General features: G+C 36.9%; 1 protein-coding gene across 1 annotated transcript; it reads left to right on the top strand.

The window, feature by feature from the left end:
- Positions 1–2,340: 2,340 nt before the first annotated feature.
- LOC112046337 (BTB/POZ domain-containing protein Tiwaz) lies at positions 2,341–19,510 on the top strand. Its single transcript, XM_024082956.2, has 6 exons — positions 2,341–2,497; positions 6,096–6,216; positions 8,515–8,764; positions 14,580–14,785; positions 15,734–15,803; positions 17,417–19,510. The coding sequence occupies exons 2-5, from the start codon at positions 6,108–6,110 to the stop codon at positions 15,793–15,795; spliced, it is 627 nt and encodes a 208-aa protein (XP_023938724.1). The 5' UTR covers positions 2,341–2,497; positions 6,096–6,107; the 3' UTR covers positions 15,796–15,803; positions 17,417–19,510.
- The last annotated feature ends 305 nt before the right edge of the window (positions 19,511–19,815 follow it).

Here is a 19,815-nt window from a genome sequence, read left to right as displayed (position 1 = left end):
GTATCATATATATTAGCTGAGTTATCACAGTTTTTGTCATACAGGTCGGACTGAAAATCCTCTTGACTTATTCGCATGCGCTGCCTTAACTATTGTGTAAAATTGAAATTAATGTATGAAGACTTTATGTATATTTAAAAGTTCTACGAAAAAGTCCGCGACACCATATATATCTTCTATATATTAGCAGATATAGTACCTTTTGTGCTTTAAAAATTATTAATTTTATATACTTAGGTTTACGTCATTATTTATACAACTAAACTTTAATCCTTATTAAAATAAATTATTTAATAATCACAAGGATATTATGGAGATAAGATTTGCCCTTTACAGTATGTTAATTACTTAAATAGTTTCGGAGATAATACAAAATTTCTAAAAGACGCAGAAATTCCGCTATATGACGCCCGGCGCTTTCATTTACGTAGTTCCCGTTCCCGTGTGAATATGGGGATCAAACATAGCCTATGGCACTCGCAAATAACGTAGCTTTCTATTGATAAAACAATTACCCAAGTCGGTCCAGTAGATCCAGAGATTACCTCCTACAACCACACGAACTTTACCTCTAGAGATTACCTCCTACAACCACACGAACTTTACCTCTAGAGATTACCTCCTACAACCACACGAACTTTACCTCTAGAGATTACCTCCTACAACCACACGAACTTTACCTCTTTATATTATTAGCATAGAAGTCTCTATTTCTCTTGGTCATACCACCACTCTCGAAGGACTGGACCGATTTTGCTAAGGGTAGGAGTAAGATAGAGAAGTTACAGGGTAGGGTAGGGTACGGGTAGGGAAGCGTAGGGGTAGTGTAGGGGTAGGGTAAGTTTAGGGCCGGGTTTAGGGAAGTGGTAGGGTAGGGGTAGGATAGGCGTGAGATAGGGGTACGGGTGGGATAGGGGTAGGAAAGTGATAGGGTACGGGGAGGGTAGGGGTAGGATGGGGGTAGGGTGTAGGTAAGGTAGGGGTAAGGTAGGGGTAGGTTTGGGGTAGGGTAGGGGTATAGTGGGGGTAGGGGTAGGGTAGGGGATAGGGTAGATGTAGGGGTTGGGTAGGGTAGGGTTGGGGTAGTGGTAGGGTAGGGGTAGTAGTAAAGTTGACATCGAAATTTACGCACACGAAGTCGCGGGCGTCCGCTAGTTGATATATATTTTGATATGTATTTTATTCATTATTGTAGGTATTTGTGTAATATTGTTTATGTATTAGGATGTAAATTATTTGTATGTATGTGTATTACTAATACTATGGTTATTTTTGTTTTACGCCACCTGCTGATGTCCTTAAGTTTTCCTAAACCGAAGGTTGCCTGGAAGAAATCGCTACTTAGCGATAAGGCCGCCTTTTGTATGCTGATCTCTTCCTAATTTGTTTTTTATTTCACTTGTTTTGGTCTTTGTGGTGTGCAAATAAAGTATATTTGTCTTATTGATTGCCACGTGGACGAAGTCACGGGCGTCCGCTAATTTACACTAATATTAGTATAGATTAGCGGACGAATAAACTCTTCGACTTCGACGAGTTTGTTTGTTTGATTGAACGCGATAATCTCAGGAACTACTGGTCTGATTTGAAAAATTATTTCAGTATTAGATAGCCCATTTATCGAGGAAGGCTATAGGCTATATATAATCCCCGTTTTCTTACGGGAACGCAGCCACGCGGTTAAAACCGCGCGGCGTCAGCTAGTAATATTATAACGACGTAAAGTTTGTTATACCTAAGTGAATAATTTATCAACGTTTGCTGGGTCAGCCAGCTAGTGTTTCTATATAAATTCAAAAACATTTTAAAGCAACATTATCCATTGGAAGACGTCCTGTGCGGAACGTCGCTTTGGTCGGATCGGTCGGATTTTGTAGCAACCCAGGGTTCCCAACTTAGGGGTTTTCCCCCAGATTTAGGGGGCAAATAAGTGAAATGGGATTTTTTTAGGGGTCTGAAATTTTTAGGGGTATTTTCAGGGGTTTTTTTGACTCTTTAATATTTTTAAATTGATGATAATTTTAATATTTCTTTCTTGGCCTAGCGACTTATAACGACATATAATACGTTATTCTACAACCACTCTGAGGCAATTGGAGGCAATTTTCATCGAATAAAAAATTTATAATATTGGTAAATTTGTTCATTGTCAACATGTATGATTTCAAAAAATCTGAATCTTCAGATAAAGACGTAGTATTTTGTCTGTATTAAATATAGACTTTTGAAACATATGACAGCATATTATTTCTAAATTATTATGAATTTATATTTTGTAGGGGGACAACTCAATAATTAAGGCGAAATTGGGGGTTTTTGACACCAACTTTAGGGATAAATATTTTGGTAGTCGAATCGGTGGAAGCGCTGTAGCAACCCGCCGTCGTGCAAACTCTCTCCCGTCTCCGCTCTCAGTCTCAGTCAGTGCCATAAAAATACCGTGAGTGGTCGTGTAATACAGAGCACAGAGTGAAAAGCTGAAGTAGTACTTTCATTGGTAAGTAATTCGCAGACAATTCTAAATATTAGATAACTCTAAATATATATTATATGAGTAGTTGTACTTTCGTTTTTAAATTCGATCGATAAGTGCAGTTTAAATTTTCAATCGTAATATTTATGTTGAATTATAGCCAGAATTGTTGTATTATTCTCTGAAATGAACTTTGTTTTGGTGTTAAATATTGGTTGTTAGTAATCCTAAATTATTGTAAGAGGTCCGCGATTTAATCCGCGTAAAACTCAATCAGTATTTTCGCGAGGCCTAAGAAAAGTAACCTACATCCAAGGTGCAATCTATCTCCATTTCATATTTTTCATCAGCCAAATATAGTAGATTTTGCTTAAAAATTAATAAACAGCCTATATTTATTCTTTAAAATATTTGTACCTAGTTCGTTTACCGCAAATACATATTACTTAATACTTACTCGTATTGAACATGTGCGAGATTTAACCGTATTGAACGTATTACCTTCCTTTTTCATCTTTTTAGGTGCAATTTTATATGTTATAATTACCTTTATAAAATTACATAAATAAAGAGTGTGAAAGAAGAAAAAACAAAGTGTGCATATGCACAATTTCTTTTTGTTTGCAGCATATATCAACGATTTATTAGGTAGGTACATGCGGTTGGTACCGGTATTTTCTTTTTGTTGAATGAAAAGTTAGTTCTTGCGCACTTACCTAAGTTAAATAACGATGGAAGCGTACTTACTTGAGGTACTAGTTCCTTCTACCTATACTTCTGGCGTTTCTACACGGCATCGTACCAGACCGCTAAATCTCTTGGCGGTACGTTTTTGCCGGTACGTTGATAATTAGCCACGGTCAATATTCGGATGTTACCGACATACAGTAAGAGGTGGCACGAGTAACCATAGCAAAATCGGCGCCAAAACAATCCCGTTTGATTTTTTTCGCCTATGATTTTCCCGTTTTAATTAAATTTTTGACAACTTTAATATACCTACCTAAAGAGAAAACACAAAGCATGCGTTTTATACTTTTGTTTTTATACTTTAACTCTTGTACTCTGAGTAAACTCATAAGGATTGCTATAGCAAGTAGTATAGTATAGTATTAATTTTAAACGTATGTATATTTAGGTAGATAAATAGAATTAAGTTCTAGATTTATAATATAGTGCTAAGCTAGTATTAGGTCGTTCATGTAATGCTAGTTTAAGATAATAAATAAATAAAAATAATTATACTGTTATTTTGGTTACATTTACTTGACTGGGCTTATACCTATTAAGTAGATAGATGTTTTGGCGTTCTGTTTTAATGGTGCGTGTGTGTGTATTTGTAATTACCAAATCAAGTGTACGAAAGTCATCCTTATTTAAATATCAGGATAGGTAGGTACCGTTAACACGACGCAGTCTTTCGAAATGGAACTGCTGTAGGGCGAATACAAAATAATTTTCGGAGCGATTTTTCTGTGGATTGCTTACGGCGACGCTCGCGGGCTTGGAGCCTTGCTAGTTCCTTATCGTCATTCTTTAGCAGGCATACAGTTCGGTGCAATGGTGTTGTAAATTATGTCCTTTTTATGAGGGTTCTGTTTTGGTTATAGTCTTGTGACTTGTTTTTTTTCATTGACAAGTTTACTCTATTAGTAAGATAATTTCTCTAAATTGGGTACTTATTAATTATGTAAATTAGCTTATAATTATAGGGTAGCGGTAATGTAGGGGTTACGACGAGGACGAGGACGTGATAGCCCAGTGGATATTACCTCCGATTCCGGAGGGTGTGGGTTTGAATCCGGTCCGGCGCATGCACCTCCAACTTTTCAGTTGTGTGAATTTTAAGAAATTAAATATGACGTGTCTCAAACGGTGAAGGAAAAACATCGTGAGGAAACCTGCACACCACAGAATTAGGGTAGGGGTAAGGTAGCGTAGGGTAGCGTAGGGTAGGGTAGCGGTAGGGTAGGAATTGAATTTGAATTTATTGTTTTTACACAGACACAATGCAACCAGTAAGCATACCCAGGCAGTTAGATTATGGTCATATTGGCACCTGTTTTGTATGGTAGGCATATTGCTTCCGAACTGTATACTCGTTAAACTGTATTCATTTTTGCTTGCGGCATTGCGTCGACGTCACGGTATTTCGCCCTCAGCGATTCGTTCGCCCTAAAGCTAGGTCCACATGTAGCATTATATTGTATTCTCGTAGGCGCAGTGGTTCGTCTACACAGTTTCGAATCATAAGGTCCTGTGTTTGAGTCCTGAATAGGGCTTTAAAATATTGAGCTTTATACCTTTCATGAAATTCACAGCTGAAGCCAGGAATTGTTTAGTTGTTAAAAATTAACAAATTAAATTATAAGTATTAAATTATTTTTTTGCGCAAAGGATCGTCCTTGCTGTCCAGCGCGGAAATGCAGCCAATATTTTTGCCAGTGGGCACGATTTGAATAGTTAATATGATGAGCTAGCTTCTTATTGTATTTTTTCTCAATAAAAAAAAAATTAAAATAATTGTGTTTAATGTATATCCGATAGTTCATGTAAGTAGCAATGTTCACGAATATCTTTTGAAAAATAATAAAATTATAAAATTAAAATTATTGATTAATCGGTTTAGCCGTGTGAAGGCAGTAGTACAAGTTAGATACACTTTTTTAAGTATGTATTCTCCTTAAATATTTTGATGAATGAGTTATTAATTAAAATATTTAAGGGTATATTTTGTAACACCATATTGTGGCAAAATTACTTAAATAGTATGAACCAATCATGAAGCAGGAAGGGCGTTTTAGCCCGTGGCTATACTCCAAGCCTCAGACCATGACAAACCCCATTGTTATGTTGCAGTAACAGAAATTACTGGCATTCTATACTATATCTCATTTTATACTAGCTAGATCTACTTAATAGTATAAAAAATACTAGTATTTTTATTTACCGTGCACCTACATAACACCATAGGTGCATAGTAACCAGTCATGTAATACATTTTTTATTTCCAAGCTTTTTTGTCGGCCTCCGTGGCGCAGTGGTATGCGCGGTGGATTTACATGACGGAGGTCCTGGGTTCGATTCCGGCTGGGCTGATTGAGGTTATCTTAATTGGTCCAGGTCTGGCTGGTGGGAGGCTTTGGCCGTGGCTAGTTACAACCCTACCGACAAAGACGTACCGCCAAGCGACTGAAAAGAGTGTGGATATTCATACTCCTCCTAAAAAGTTAGCCGGCATCCATCTTAGATTATATCATCACTTACTATCAGGTGAGATTGTAGTCAAGGATTAACTTGTAAGGAATAAAAAAAAAACACTATAATACGACTTTTGCATACGATAAAAAAGCTTGGCGTTAAACTGTATTATACGACTGTGTGCTTAGTTTTAAATAAGTTTGTAAAATGGTGGTAAACAAAAAAAAACCTTGGCTGAGTTTGTTGTGGGCTCTTCTCGAACCAAGGCGCGTTTGGAACCCTCGTAACTTTAGTTTTAAGTTTTCGACTATTATTACCACCATTAAATTAAATTATGACATAATCTTGACCTTTCAAAAGTGTTTGTAAGTAAACTAAGCCTAATTGAAATAAATGAATTTGGACTTGACTTTACGCACAGGTACCCTGTAAGATGGATATTGATGAACATTCTCTTCAAAATGAAAATGAGCAAGAAAAAGGACCATATGACCTTCAATGGCGACCACGCTCTCGGAGAACATATCAACAACATAATATAGGTATTATACGCCAACTATTATTGCAGTTGAGATAAATATATACAGTTTTTAATACCTATGTATCAAATTATCGACATGTACCATTTTCCTGCAAAATAAAAAAAAACACTAGCCGACGCCATTTCACCATTGTAGTTCGCGTTCCCGTGATAATGCGGGAATAAAATATGACCCATATGAAATGAATTTTGACGGCCGCGTGGCGCAGTGGGTAGTGACCCTGCTTTCTGCATCCACGGCCGTGGGTTCGATTCCCACAACTGGAAAATATTTCTGTGATGAGCATGGGTGTTTTCCAGTGTCTGTGTGTATTTATACGTTATCTAAGTATTTATATGTACTATATAATTGAATATTAATATTATAATATCAACTATCTTAGCACCCATAACACAAGCTACTCTGTATGCTTGCTTACTTTGGGGCTAGATAGTGTTGTGTATTGTTTAAGTATATTTATATTAAAAAAAAAGAATAATATAGCCTATATGTATATTCTGTCTGGCCTATGTCAGGGCTATAAATTCCCAAGCGCGGTGTTAAGAGCTTTATTAAAGCAGCAATGCTTTCATAGCGGGTACGGCCTCAGGGCTCGGGTGTTACGAACAGGCCTTCGCTTGAGGCGTGGCGAGCGTTCGCTCCCGCCTGCCTGAAGCGTTCGCGCTTCGGGGCACTTCTCGTGCGTCGGTTACAATGTACCAATGTAGGTACGCAGTACATAACTATATAATATAACTTGTTTTATAACTACGCAAGCAGTACATAACTACATATGAAATAAATAAATGATTTTAAATTGTTTTTTTGTTGTTGTTGTTGGTTGTTCATTATGAATGTTATTTAAACCACGATAAAACGACGAGATTTTTATTGTCGATATTTCAGTCCCGTCGTGACCACGATCCATGCAACTGGGTCGAAATATTGACAATAAAAATTTCGTCGTTTTATCGTGGTATGTACCTGTTTAAATAACATTCATACATATGAAATGACTTGTTTTATAACTATACTACAGCCTTTCTTGATGAGTACTCTTTACCAACAAACAAATTATAAATGAGGGTATAAATCACTAGTCATTTCACATCTAATATTAATTATAATTAACTTGTTCTTAAATTAATGAAAATAAATGCGATTGATAATATTAGAGCAAGTAGATATTGTTAATATAATTTATATGACATTTTCTAAACAAACCATACATAATTTAAAATAAATAAGTTATGAAATGACAGACATTTTCTACCTTAATTTCTAATTTCTTTGTTGGTAAACAGTACTCCCAATGGATATGACCTCTGCCTCCGATACCGGAGGGTGTGGGTTCGAATCCGGTCCGGGGCATGCACCTCCAACTTTTCAGTTGTGTGCATTTTAAGAAATGAAATATCACGTATCTTAAACGGTGAAAGAAAACATCGTGAGAAAACCTGCATACAGCAGCATGCAGCAGTGAGCCAAATGTGGGTTGATGACGACGACTGTACTTTATTCAGACAAAGTGATACGTACTACTCCTGATATTATTGATGTGCATTTGTTCCATCACTATCTACCTATTAGGTGTACCTAAACGTAATATTATGTTTATTTCTATTCTTTATATATTTATATTAAGTTTAAAAATATAAGCAGATGTCGCCAAAATGCTATCGGCCACATAACACACAAACACACATACTTTATCTGTGTATAATATTAGTATAATTTATTAGCATTATGTATTTTTTTTTAGTAAAATATATTTGACGGGCGGAATTTATACGTATGGGTTCGAAACTAGTCGGGCATACTCCAACGTAGTACCGTGTTTCATTATAAATTAATTTAATAATAAAAATTCCCAAGTATGTCTGCCTAATTTAATTTATATCTAAAAATAAAAATTAAAACTTTTCAAGACAAGCAGTGACGAGATCAATGAGAAAGTTTACCAATGCATTGGTGTTAAAAGAAATCAAAATTTCGAAAAGACTGTCTTCAGTGGATCCTCTAATACATCGAATAGGTGGCGAAAAATATCAGCAAGTTTTATAGTATTCAAAGTAGGAATTCCACGTAAGCAATTCTGCTATAGTGAAAGGGTTATTTATATATGTATATATATTTTATAGAATATTCGCCATATCTCTTAGATATGACCAATATTCTCATTCCCCTACAAATAGTCGGCAAAGACAGTATGGGTACCACAATAGTCTAACGGGGATCGAACCACCACCCCTCGGTGATGATGCCGACCGCCCTTACCGCTGAGCTATTAAGGTTATTTTAAGACAATGTTTGTTTCAGGATATCGTAATCAAAAGATAGAACGGATGGAACAGTATAGTATAGCTGATTTGCCAGACATTACTACATATATGATAGGGAAATCAACCGAAGCCGATATCCGGACCAAAGCGGGTCCCGCTTTCAACAATCGAATGACTGATAGAGTGAAGCCAGTGCCGAAGGCTGCGACGCCGGCCCACGACGAGGCGCCAGTGCATATCGACGTCGGCGGGGTTATATACACTTCTTCGTTGAGGACCCTCACCAAGTAAGGCACCCTTTTTTGTCTCTGGGAAATACTACCACGTCGCGCATCGCGAAACTAGCGAAACGAGTCAAGTGAGTCTTTTGAGTCACAGGCGGCTCAGAATAGTGGTCTTCTGAAGTCCCAACAAAAGGACCCTGCAGTGGATGTCCATCGGCTGATGTGATGAAGATGACAGCGGTCCGAAATTGCGCAAACACAACGCAATTTTAAGCCGGTTACTTTATTCAGTCCGTACTTAAGGCAACATTAACGTTGACTTGACAATAGCTCTGAACAATCTTATTGCATATAATATGTAGTTATATTACTTGTGAGAGACACTGTGTTTTTATGCAATGGCCAAACTAACATCTGATTTTTTATTTATAATAATTTATAATATTTTATCCATAACGAAGTTATAGGGTCGAAAACGGCTGGTATTGCTTCGAGTAAAGTATGGTACAGCCGTGCCACTTTTTTGCATGACTTGAGGGGATCTATCGTTTATTTATTATCCCAAATTAATAATAGATAAGGATATATATTTCTTATGCCGGATCTCGTACTACTTTTGATGTCAAAAGATCGTGAAAATAGGCACTTTGACCTCCCGATGCATCTATGCACTCTGATGTCTACAAAGGTAGGAGGCGCCTTCTATCTCCCGTTCTTCATCTGCGGAGCGGGTCAGCATCAGGCGACCACTTTTTCCTTCTGTATGTATCTTTTCTATAGTAACCAGGGGTTTTGATGCCGATGAACGCGAGCGTTAGCTATTGCCTTATACGTACCACTGTACGTTCGTTTAGATATGCGTGCGTGTGTGTTTCTGACTATGTGAGTGTGAGTCGCGCGTATGAGTGCAAGTTATAACTATGTCCTTATCATGCGATCTGTGGTAGAATGCGGACGTCGAATTATGTACACTCTGTACCTCACAGCGCCTGGTCTAATTCCCCCATCGAAACCGACAGCTTACCGTGCTCTCTGCAGCTCGGGGATGTTTCACAACAAACCAACTTCCTAACTCCGGGCAAATAATAATCTAACTGAAAAATTATTAGAATAAATACTAGTAAAAGTTCAGTATTTCGTAGCTTGACCCAGGAATCGAACCCAGAAGTTCTGAAGCCAGAAGGTTAACCACTTGACCAACGAAGGAGTTAATAGATCACTATATAGGTAACTAAATAACACCCCGCGGTTTCACCCGCGTAGTTTTTGTATTCATGAGAACAAGGGTATAGAATATAGCTTATTCACACAGGAAATAAAACTATAAGAAATTGTAATTGTTGTCAATTGTAAATTATAATACTGTATGACTTTTTCAAAAGAGCAACTGTTGAGTTTCTTGCCGGTATCTTCTCAGCAGAACCTGCCTTCCGAACCGGTGGTAGAATCTTTACAAATAGTCAACTGACGTGTCAAAAGTGCTTGTAAACTGAGCCTACTTGAAATAAATGATTTTTGATTTTGATTTTTGATTTCTTATGACAAATCAGAAATCACGTGGCTATCTACAAGTACTCGAATTTTTAAGATCAGTCCTGTAGATACAGAGATTACCCCAACGACCTCACAAACTTTGCCTCTTTATAATATTAGTATATAGATAGGTATGTATTTGTGCCACAGTACAAAATGGAGCGAATGTGCCCACAGGGCGTTGATTATAAAGGCAGCAGAGAGCCTGAGGCTTGCCTGGCGTCCGAAGCTTTTACGGTTGGTACAAATTAAATGGGAACGTTGGAAATACAAACTACAGTCGAGTTCAATGGTGTTTGTTTTTTCAATAATAATGTAAAGGTACAATATTGCATAATAATGTGTAGTAATTAAATTTCATGCTATGTGCTATAGAGATACTAATAGTATGATTAATTTATAGTACAGGATATGTATAAAATAATAATAATATATGGGACACCCCGCACCTGTGACCATAGTCATTTGGCCTAGTGGTGTATAACAAAGGTACGATCTAATAATCCTGAGGTCGAGCCGGGACAATGGAAAACTTTTCCCCCCGGTGACGCCGCTGAGGTCCCATATAGGAGCCTACGGCACTTACACAATCAGAAAAAAAAAAAAAAAACCTGTGACCGCTGTCAACTAGAACGAAACGTAGATGCCTATGTCTTCGCTTTTTAAAACTTTGAAATATTTTCTGTACTTTAAAGCCGGATTTATATTTGTCTGACGTGTCGTGTCGTGCATCAGAACAGAATCGGTATGATACATTTTATATGGCAACGTTTACACTTATGTGTTGTGACATGTGATGGTTTCTGATGTTCCGCATACAAAATGTGTGATATCGATTCTGTTCTGATGCGTCCCGACACGGCACGTCAGACAAATGTAAATCCGGCTTAACATCTACGTACTTTTTATAAACATTTTTTTTTCTATTCAAAAAGTAAAATTGCTTAAAAGAGCTAAGCGAACATACAGCGGAAACGACTTCACTTTATAACATGTAATGATGATGTATTGATTGATGAAAATAATATTAGTCAACAACTGACCCTCGTGACTTCATCGCCCTCAAAACCCTAGGTTACCATAAAAAACAGAAACATACATACAGAAGGAGAAAGAGTGGGCGCATGATGCTGACCCGCTTAGCATATGAAGAACGGGAAGGCGCCTTCTACCCTTGTAGACAACAGGAGGTTAAAGTGCCTGTTTTGCTGACGATCCCTCTGTTACACACAAATTGACCAGTCTTTACATTTTACTATAACCATAGACAACGTATTTACTGTAGTACGAAAATAGAATATCTATAATAGAATTTGATGACCTTATTAGGGTGTAGGGTCTTCATTACGCGATGCGACGGATTAACGTTTTTTTTTAAATCAATCAAATTATCCCTTCATGGCTTTTAGATAGAAAATTAATTCATATGTTTATATTCACTCTATAATATGCTCAATAAAATGGAAAGTCCCTTTAGTGTCGTTATATAGAACATTGCTGTTTACACTGTATTTTGAAACTCAAATATACACAGGCAAAGGTATTGGTAATAGTTGACTAACTGATGCCTACGAATTTATTCGCAAGAATACTTTAGTTTATCGGTATAAATGTAGCCTTTGTGTTATTCCAGATTATAATCTAGCGAACGCCCCTGACTGCGTCTACGTGACATTCAGTTTTTCCGTGAACAGTGGATTTTTCTAGACATTAAAGCCTATTTGTTGCTCAATAACCTCCCCCTATCTACCAGTGAAATCCTATTTAAAGCGGTTCAGCCATTCTTGAAACTAGCATAGACAAACAAACAGATGGATGGACAAACAACTTGATTGTGTCTAAGTATCGTATAAACAACTATAAGCACTTATGAAAACACAGATCGGCAATTAAAGTTTTTTTTTTTAATAAGACCTCTATTCCACTTCCATATACTCGAATTCGGAAAAGACTGTGTTAGAAATGGGTACGACAATCTCGTATGTAGGTATGATTAAGGCAATTTTGTAAAAGTAACAGGGTATCTGCGATCATTCCTTTCGGTGCTACAGGGATTTAAAGGGTCATATTTGCGGCGCTGCCACGGATCGCGTAAAAATGTCCTATACTATACTATACACGAATAAACGACGTCGATTGTAATCGTAGTTTGTATGGGCGTTCAAAAAAATTACAAATATTGTTATTTCTTATCTTTATTTTCATCTAATTACGTAAAAAGATTTTATATTGATTTTAAAAATAATCTTATTTATTTTACCAACTTCCGACAATCTTAGATGTTCATGTATTAATTAGTTAATTATGAATTTTATTTACCCGAAAGAACAATTTAAACCTAGTCGTCACCTCCTTTAAAAAATACGCCCACTATTTGCATATCAAAATTCCATTAGTAGTTTTCGCGTAATAAAATAACAAACATTCAAAATACAAATACAGATATACCAACTTTTGTGTTTATAATAATTATTTATAAGTTTAATTTTAGACGTAATAACGATAGATATAAAAACATCGAGTATTTATTATTTAAACACGGATCCCTAAGAGTTTGTTCGTGTGGAGCGTCGCGAGCATTGCCCTAAGGCATAAACGAAGCCCCGGGCAAAGTACCTCCTCTCTTTTCTATGTTGATTGAAGGCCTCAGGACATCGAGGGCAATACCTCACAGAGACGCGAATGCAATATCCCCGCACCAGAGACTCTGACCTCTGGGTTTCTAGCTTACATATCCATTATCTTTCTACAAAAGCTTCGAAAATTAAAAAAATATATGGGAATGATACCCGATACAGATTGACCACGTCACATATCAATAACGCATTTCTATACATATTTTAATTTTAGAAGCGTTTGTAGAAAAAGGTTCGATGGGTTTGTAATTTGCATGTAAGAGTATATCTAAGCTCGTCAAATAGAATGTCATTATCTCGAGAAGTTAGTGGGAATATAACTGGCCGTAGCAATGCAATAGAACAATATTCCTACTAATATTATAAACGCGAAAGTTTGTATGGATGTGTGTTTGTTTGGATGTTTGTTACTCTTTAACGCCGCTACTACTAAAGCGATTTGGCTGAAATTTGAAATGGAAATAGATTTTACTCTGGATTTGTTAATCCAGAGTAAAATCATAGGCTACTTTTTATCCCAAAAAAATCCATAGTTTCTCGAGATTTGCGAAAACTGATGATTTTGATGATATGAATGTTTGTTACCCTTTCACGCCTCGACTACTGCACCGAATTAGCTAAAATTTAGTATTTAGTAAGATATATTATGCCTAGATTAACACATAGGCTACTTTTTATCCCGGAAAAATCCAAGGTTCCCGAGGGTTTTGTGAAAAACTAAATTCCACGCAGACGAAGTCGCGGGCGTCCGCTAGTGTATATTATAAAACTTTCTCCGTCACATCTTTCCGTCCGTCTTAATCAATATTTCTTTTGTATTCTGCTAAAGTATATCCGCTCGTTGCATTATTTTTTTATATATTGAAGTTAGCCTTTATTTGACAATGCAGTCTAAGATGGCAAGTAGATACAAGATTATTTAAACCATACCTTTGACGGTTTCTACGCGGCATCGTATTGGAACTCTAAATCGCTTGGCAATGTCGAGTTGTGTGCTAAGAAAGTGTAAAAACTATATATACATAAATATATAATGTAAGTAAACACAAAATTGTGCATGTGTGCGCTCAGTGGAGTCTCTCAATTCGGTGAGTCTCTCTTTGCGGTGATTTTGTAGGAACGTAATCGCAGTAATCGCTGTGCTGAAAGATAATAGTGAGGAACCGACGACGCATTCAAAATAATAGACTATTCCCGATGTGGCATATGTTGATCGGTTTTTTACTAAACTTACGAGTATTTTATATTTTGTGGGGTGTACTCAGTAGTTACCCCCAAGATCTTGTTCCCGCTTCTGCCTTCTCTAAGACAGCTTTATATATATCGAGACGACCAGCAACATCGTTTCGCATCAATGTGTTTTATTTGAACGGTGTGAAATGAATGAACGGTGAATTTTTCGTTCGTCTCTTTCCTGCCATGTACAACCTAAACACTTTCAAAGCAAGAGTGAATAGGGACTTTCTAGGCGAGCTAGCACCATTATCATTTTAAAATTACAAAAAAATATATATTTAAAATCCTTCAAAAGTGAGCTTAATATTCTAAAATTTTATATTTATGAGGTTTTCCAGGAATCTTCAAGTAACTCTAACTTCTGTATTTTGCTTTTGTTTAATTAGTGTGCTGTGAGCGCGTTATCAACTGAGCCGTCGGGCTGAAAATATTTGATAGTGTATACATACAAAAATATATTTTCTTTTTTGCAGATATCCGGACTCCAAGCTTGGAATGATGTTCTCCGGCAGGATCCCCATAATAGTCGATAATCTTAAACAGCACTATTTCATAGACCGAGACGGTTTAATGTTTCGCCACATTTTGAACTTTTTACGGAACGATACAGTGTTGGTCCCTCCTGATTACAAATACCTAGATTTGCTTTTAAGTGAGGCCGAGTTCTTTCATTTAGACGGTAAGTAAATAAACCTTTATGTAAGTCATCGATCTCCTATTAAAAATGGATTCAAAAATAACGCCCCCTCTCAAATAGTCCCAAACACAACTTGGCGCTTAATTCAAGTCGCAATTGCAAATTCAACCTTAAATTCAATACTTAAGGTTGAATTTGCTCTGAATTTAGAATTATATTGAATGGACAATATTTAAATGCCTTTAAGTATAATTTTCTTTACTAATAATTCTAAAACTGTCAAAGCAAAATTGGCCAGTTTTTAAGTGACATTTTCTACATGATTGTGCGTCCTTTTATTATAAGTGGTCAATGATGTAAGTGGAATTCTTTTCTTTGGTTTTTTCTTTCCGTTTCTTTGTACGTCGAAGCTGGTAGTACTGCAAATCTGAACAAGGTTCAAGGTCCAGTGTGGCACGTTTATTCTCTTTCTACAAACGCTAACGCTTCGAAAATTATAAAATGTATGGGAATGACATTCACTATCGATAAGTCACGTAATCAAATTGTCGATCGGATCTGTAATTTTTATACATTTTCTTATGTTTTCGTAGCGTTAGGTTTGTAGAAAGAGAATCAACGTGCCACATGGATAAAGCCCTAGGTTCTGGGTTCGATTCTCAGCTCGGGTCTCAGCTGGCTTGGTGAATTCTTAGTATATTTGTTTATTCCTTTTCTACCTATCTTTAGTACACTTGTATCTTACTTTTAGCTGGTGGGAGACTTCGGCCGTGGCTAGTTACCACCCTACCGACAAAGACGTACTGCCAAGCGATTTAGCGTTTCATCCTACTCCTAACAAGTTAGCCCGCTTCAATCTTAGATTGCATCATCACTTACCATCAGGCGAGATTGTAGTCAAGGGCTAACTTGTAGAGAATAAAAAAAATACTATTCAACCAACTTGCATCTTTAGTATAATTGTTGTTATATTGTTATATTACTTTTCAGATATGATTAGCCAGTTACGTGTATTAAAAAATCTTCGTGTTTCAAAAAAACTGTTCACGTAAATTACCAGGTCAGTAAAAATGTTATTGCAATCAGTATTTATTAAATTAAGGTTTCGTTAAATTGTTTTTCTTATAAATATTATGCCGCAGTAAGATAAATCATTCCGTTATTATTTATGACACTCACAAATAAAGTAGCTCTCTAGTGGTAAAATAATTTTTAAAATCGGTTCTGTAGATTCAATAATTATCCCTTATTGAAATATTTACATTAGATTAAATAATCCCCTTACAATACCATAGACTTTACCTCTCTACATAGTCTGTGGCATGTCACACGATGCGCTCCAGCGCTGCATCGAACGTGCAACCACCGAGACGAGACGGGGAGGGGAGAATGCGTTGCAACGTCGGAGCGGCACCGCTCAGTTGTCGATGCGTCGCAACATTACTTTATTAACAGACTGTCCAACGCGCAACTACGGCGCGGTGAAATGTTCGCGATGCGGCGCCGCAACGCATCGTATGCCCCCGTACTTATGGTATAAGAAGATGTACCGTTTTTCATGTTCTGTGTGTACCGAATAGTTGAAAACAGAAGTTTCAAGAAAGCGCAACATGTATTGTCATGTGTCTGAGTCAATCATAATATCATAATATGATCTAAGATCCGGGATTAGAAATCTATACCTTATCTGTTTACCCTTATCTGTTAGTTAGTTTAGTAACTGTTACAGGTAGTTAGTTACCTTATTAGCCGATAGACCAGTTACCTTATTAGAGATAGCCACTGCTGGACATAGGCCTCTTGCATGGACTTCTAAGCACAACGGTCTCGATCCGCCACCATGCAGCGGCTCCCTGCAACCAGCTTGATATCCTCGGTCCACCTAGGCGGGGGTCCAACACTGCGCTTTCCGGTGCGGGGTCGCCATTCCAGCACCTTGGGACCCCAACGTCGGCTCTTGAACTATGTGGCCTGCCCATTGCCACTTCAGCTTCGCGACTCGCTAAGCTATGTTAGTGACTTTGGTTCGTCTGCGGATCTCCTCAGTCCTGATTCGATCACTCAGAAAAACACCAAGCATAGCTCGCTCCATCGCCCACTGAGTGATCTTGAGTCATCTAATAAGGTCCATAGTTAGTAGGTCTCGGATCCGTAGGTCATCACTATCAACTCGCACTGTTCGAAGACTTTCTTATTCAAGCACTGAGGAATTTAGTGAGGAGGTAGATGTTAGTGATGAGAAACTCTCGTACTAATAACAAAATACTAATAATAAAAAAATATATGTTACGGCTCAAGTTTAGTGAATAAAATGTACTAGGGTATGGCAGCTTTCTATAAATAAATAAATAAATAAATATACTTAAACAATACACATCACTATCTAGCCCCAAAGTAAGCATACAGAGCAGCTTGTGTTATGGGTACTAAGATAGTTGATATTATAATATTCATATACATTTATATACTACATATAAATACTTATATAATGTATAAATACACACAGACACTGGAAAAAACCCATGCTCATCACACAAATATTTTCCAGTTGTGGGAATCGAACCCACAGCCGTGGATGCAGAAAGCAGGGTCACTACCCACTGCGCCACGCGGCCGTCCTAAATAACTAAATAACTCCATTTCAAACATTTCAAACGTTTTTCTCATTTTCAGGTTCATCAGACGCGTCAATGAGCGCGTATTCGTCACATGCAGATGAAAGAGAGAAGATAGTATACATATTAAATTTACAATGATAGCATGGATCTTAGTGTCGCCGCACATGGGCCACACGCGACAGCCACAAACGCCGCTACAAGAAGCAAAAAAGGGGCCACAAAAGTAGTTGAAGCGCGCGACAACCACTTGTGGTCGGTGGTCGACACTTGTGGTCGAAGGCTGCTACTTTTCCCATCATGCAGTATCATAATCGCGCGAGTGGCGTGTTGTGGCGTTTTGTATCGGCGTTTAGTAACCGGTGCGGGTCACAAGAAGCGAGCACCGACGATTGTAGCGTATGGCGAAAACTACAGGAAGTTTTGTGGTTGTGGCCGGCGGCCCGTGTGTGGAGCCACTATACTAAAACTATTACATTGATTACGAGTCTATATCGGCTATAGATTTTCAATAATAACAATGGCTATAGTTCAATTTTATTTCAACGCATGGTACCTATTTTTTAACACGCTAATTTTGAGGCTTTGAGAAACAACAAATAATCTAAAATAAGTTAAAATGTTGACACCTTCAAAATTATAATAAATATAACATATTCACTGAATAATTATAAATAACACTTTAAATATTAATCCCAAATGTATTAGTAGATTTGTATTTACGTTTTTTATTATGCATGTATTTTTTTTATTTTAACTAAAATATTGCTAAAGTTGTAAACTTCGTTCTGACGTCACATGTGATTCCGAACGTTATAAAGCCCTCACCCTCCACTTGTGTTAAATATCTCTTTTTCCTCATTTATATGTGCTAACTGCAATAATACCGGTTACGAAAAATGGATCCATGCTAACCAGTCATCACCAAGTACTTAAAAGTACTTGGTGATGACTTATCTTAATTAAAATGTAATTTAATTTAAAATGGAATTAATTTTATTATAAAATTGTTGATCATCATCATTAATATCAACCTTTTAAACGCTTCACTACATGGTTAGACCTCCCTCTAGGTGAGAGGTTTGTTTTAAAATTGTTACACATTAGGAATGATGACAATTAAATTAAATATATTACTAGCGGACGCCCGCGACTTCATCTGTGTGGAATCTAGATTTTCACAAATCAGCAAAGTCGCTTCAGTAGCCGCAGCGTAAAGGAGGAACAAACACTTACACACAAAGTTTCGCATTTATAATACAATATTAGTGTGGATAAGAGTATGCTGTTTATGCAATGTGTAGAAGTAACAAGGTATATGCGATTATTACTTTCTGAGCTATAGGGTATATACATATAGGGTAAAAAATTGCTCGAAAGAATAGTGTTGTCGATTTGTGTGATCGTTAGATAATTTGTTTGGGCGTTTGAACAAAATTACAAATATCTTTGGTTATTTGTTGGTATGTTTATACTCATTTAATGAAAAATGACACAATTAATGCAAGGAACCTAAAAATATTTCATCTTGTATGTATACGTAAAAAGGAAATCTTTTAACACATATTAATTTTGCCAACATCCCGACAATCATTAATTTTATGTATTAATTAGTTAATATTGACCTTATTTTCCCGAATGTCTCATAAAAGTCAATATATTCACACCTAGTCATCGTACCAACAGTTTAACTACGCTGAAGCCGATAATAATGATGATGAATAGTTATAGTACCTAGTTATTTCGTATTTTTATGTAGTTTTATATGTACTAATAGTTTTCAATATTTTAAGCATAGCAATTTTATACATAATTACTACTGTTTTGTACTGTGTACAAAATGTGAACCCCGAGATTTTGTTACGCTAAAGTAGACCCCTGTCGAGTCTCCCGTGGACCCTTGAGGGTCCACCTGAATCGCTTTCAATGGTTAAGTCACAACATGCATGCACTAAGTAGGTCTTGTTTTATATTTCGACATCGTCAACGATGTCCATCGATGGTACGTCCATCGCCTGATCTCTGATCAGCTTGGTCCATCAATTATATTTATATACAATTTCCTAAAAAATGTATCTAAAATGGAATCTAGAATTCATGATTTAAAGTTAACCAAAATTATTTGCAATTAATAAAGAAATTATTATATAAATACAGCATTTTTACATGAATGAATTTTCAGGAACGTGATATGTGCATGCCCAGTGGTCAGTGGATATGACCTCTGCCTTCGATTCCGGAGGGTGTGGGTTCGAATCCGGTCCGGGGCATGCACTTCCAACTTTTCAGTTGTGTGCATTTTTAAAAAATTAAGTATCACGTGTCTCAATCGGTGAAGGAAAACATCGTGAGGAAACCTGCATACCAGAGAATTACCTTAATTCTCTGCGTGTTTGAAGTCTAGCTTATCCCCTCTCATTCTGAGAGGAGACTCGAGCTCAGCAGTGAGCCGAATAT

The sequence above is a fragment of the Bicyclus anynana genome, chromosome Z (genome assembly GCF_947172395.1).
Source record: "Bicyclus anynana chromosome Z, ilBicAnyn1.1, whole genome shotgun sequence".
NCBI lineage: Eukaryota > Metazoa > Arthropoda > Insecta > Lepidoptera > Nymphalidae > Bicyclus > Bicyclus anynana.
The sequence above is the reverse complement of the archived record's forward strand: the minus strand, read 5'-3'. Positions and strand labels throughout refer to the sequence as shown.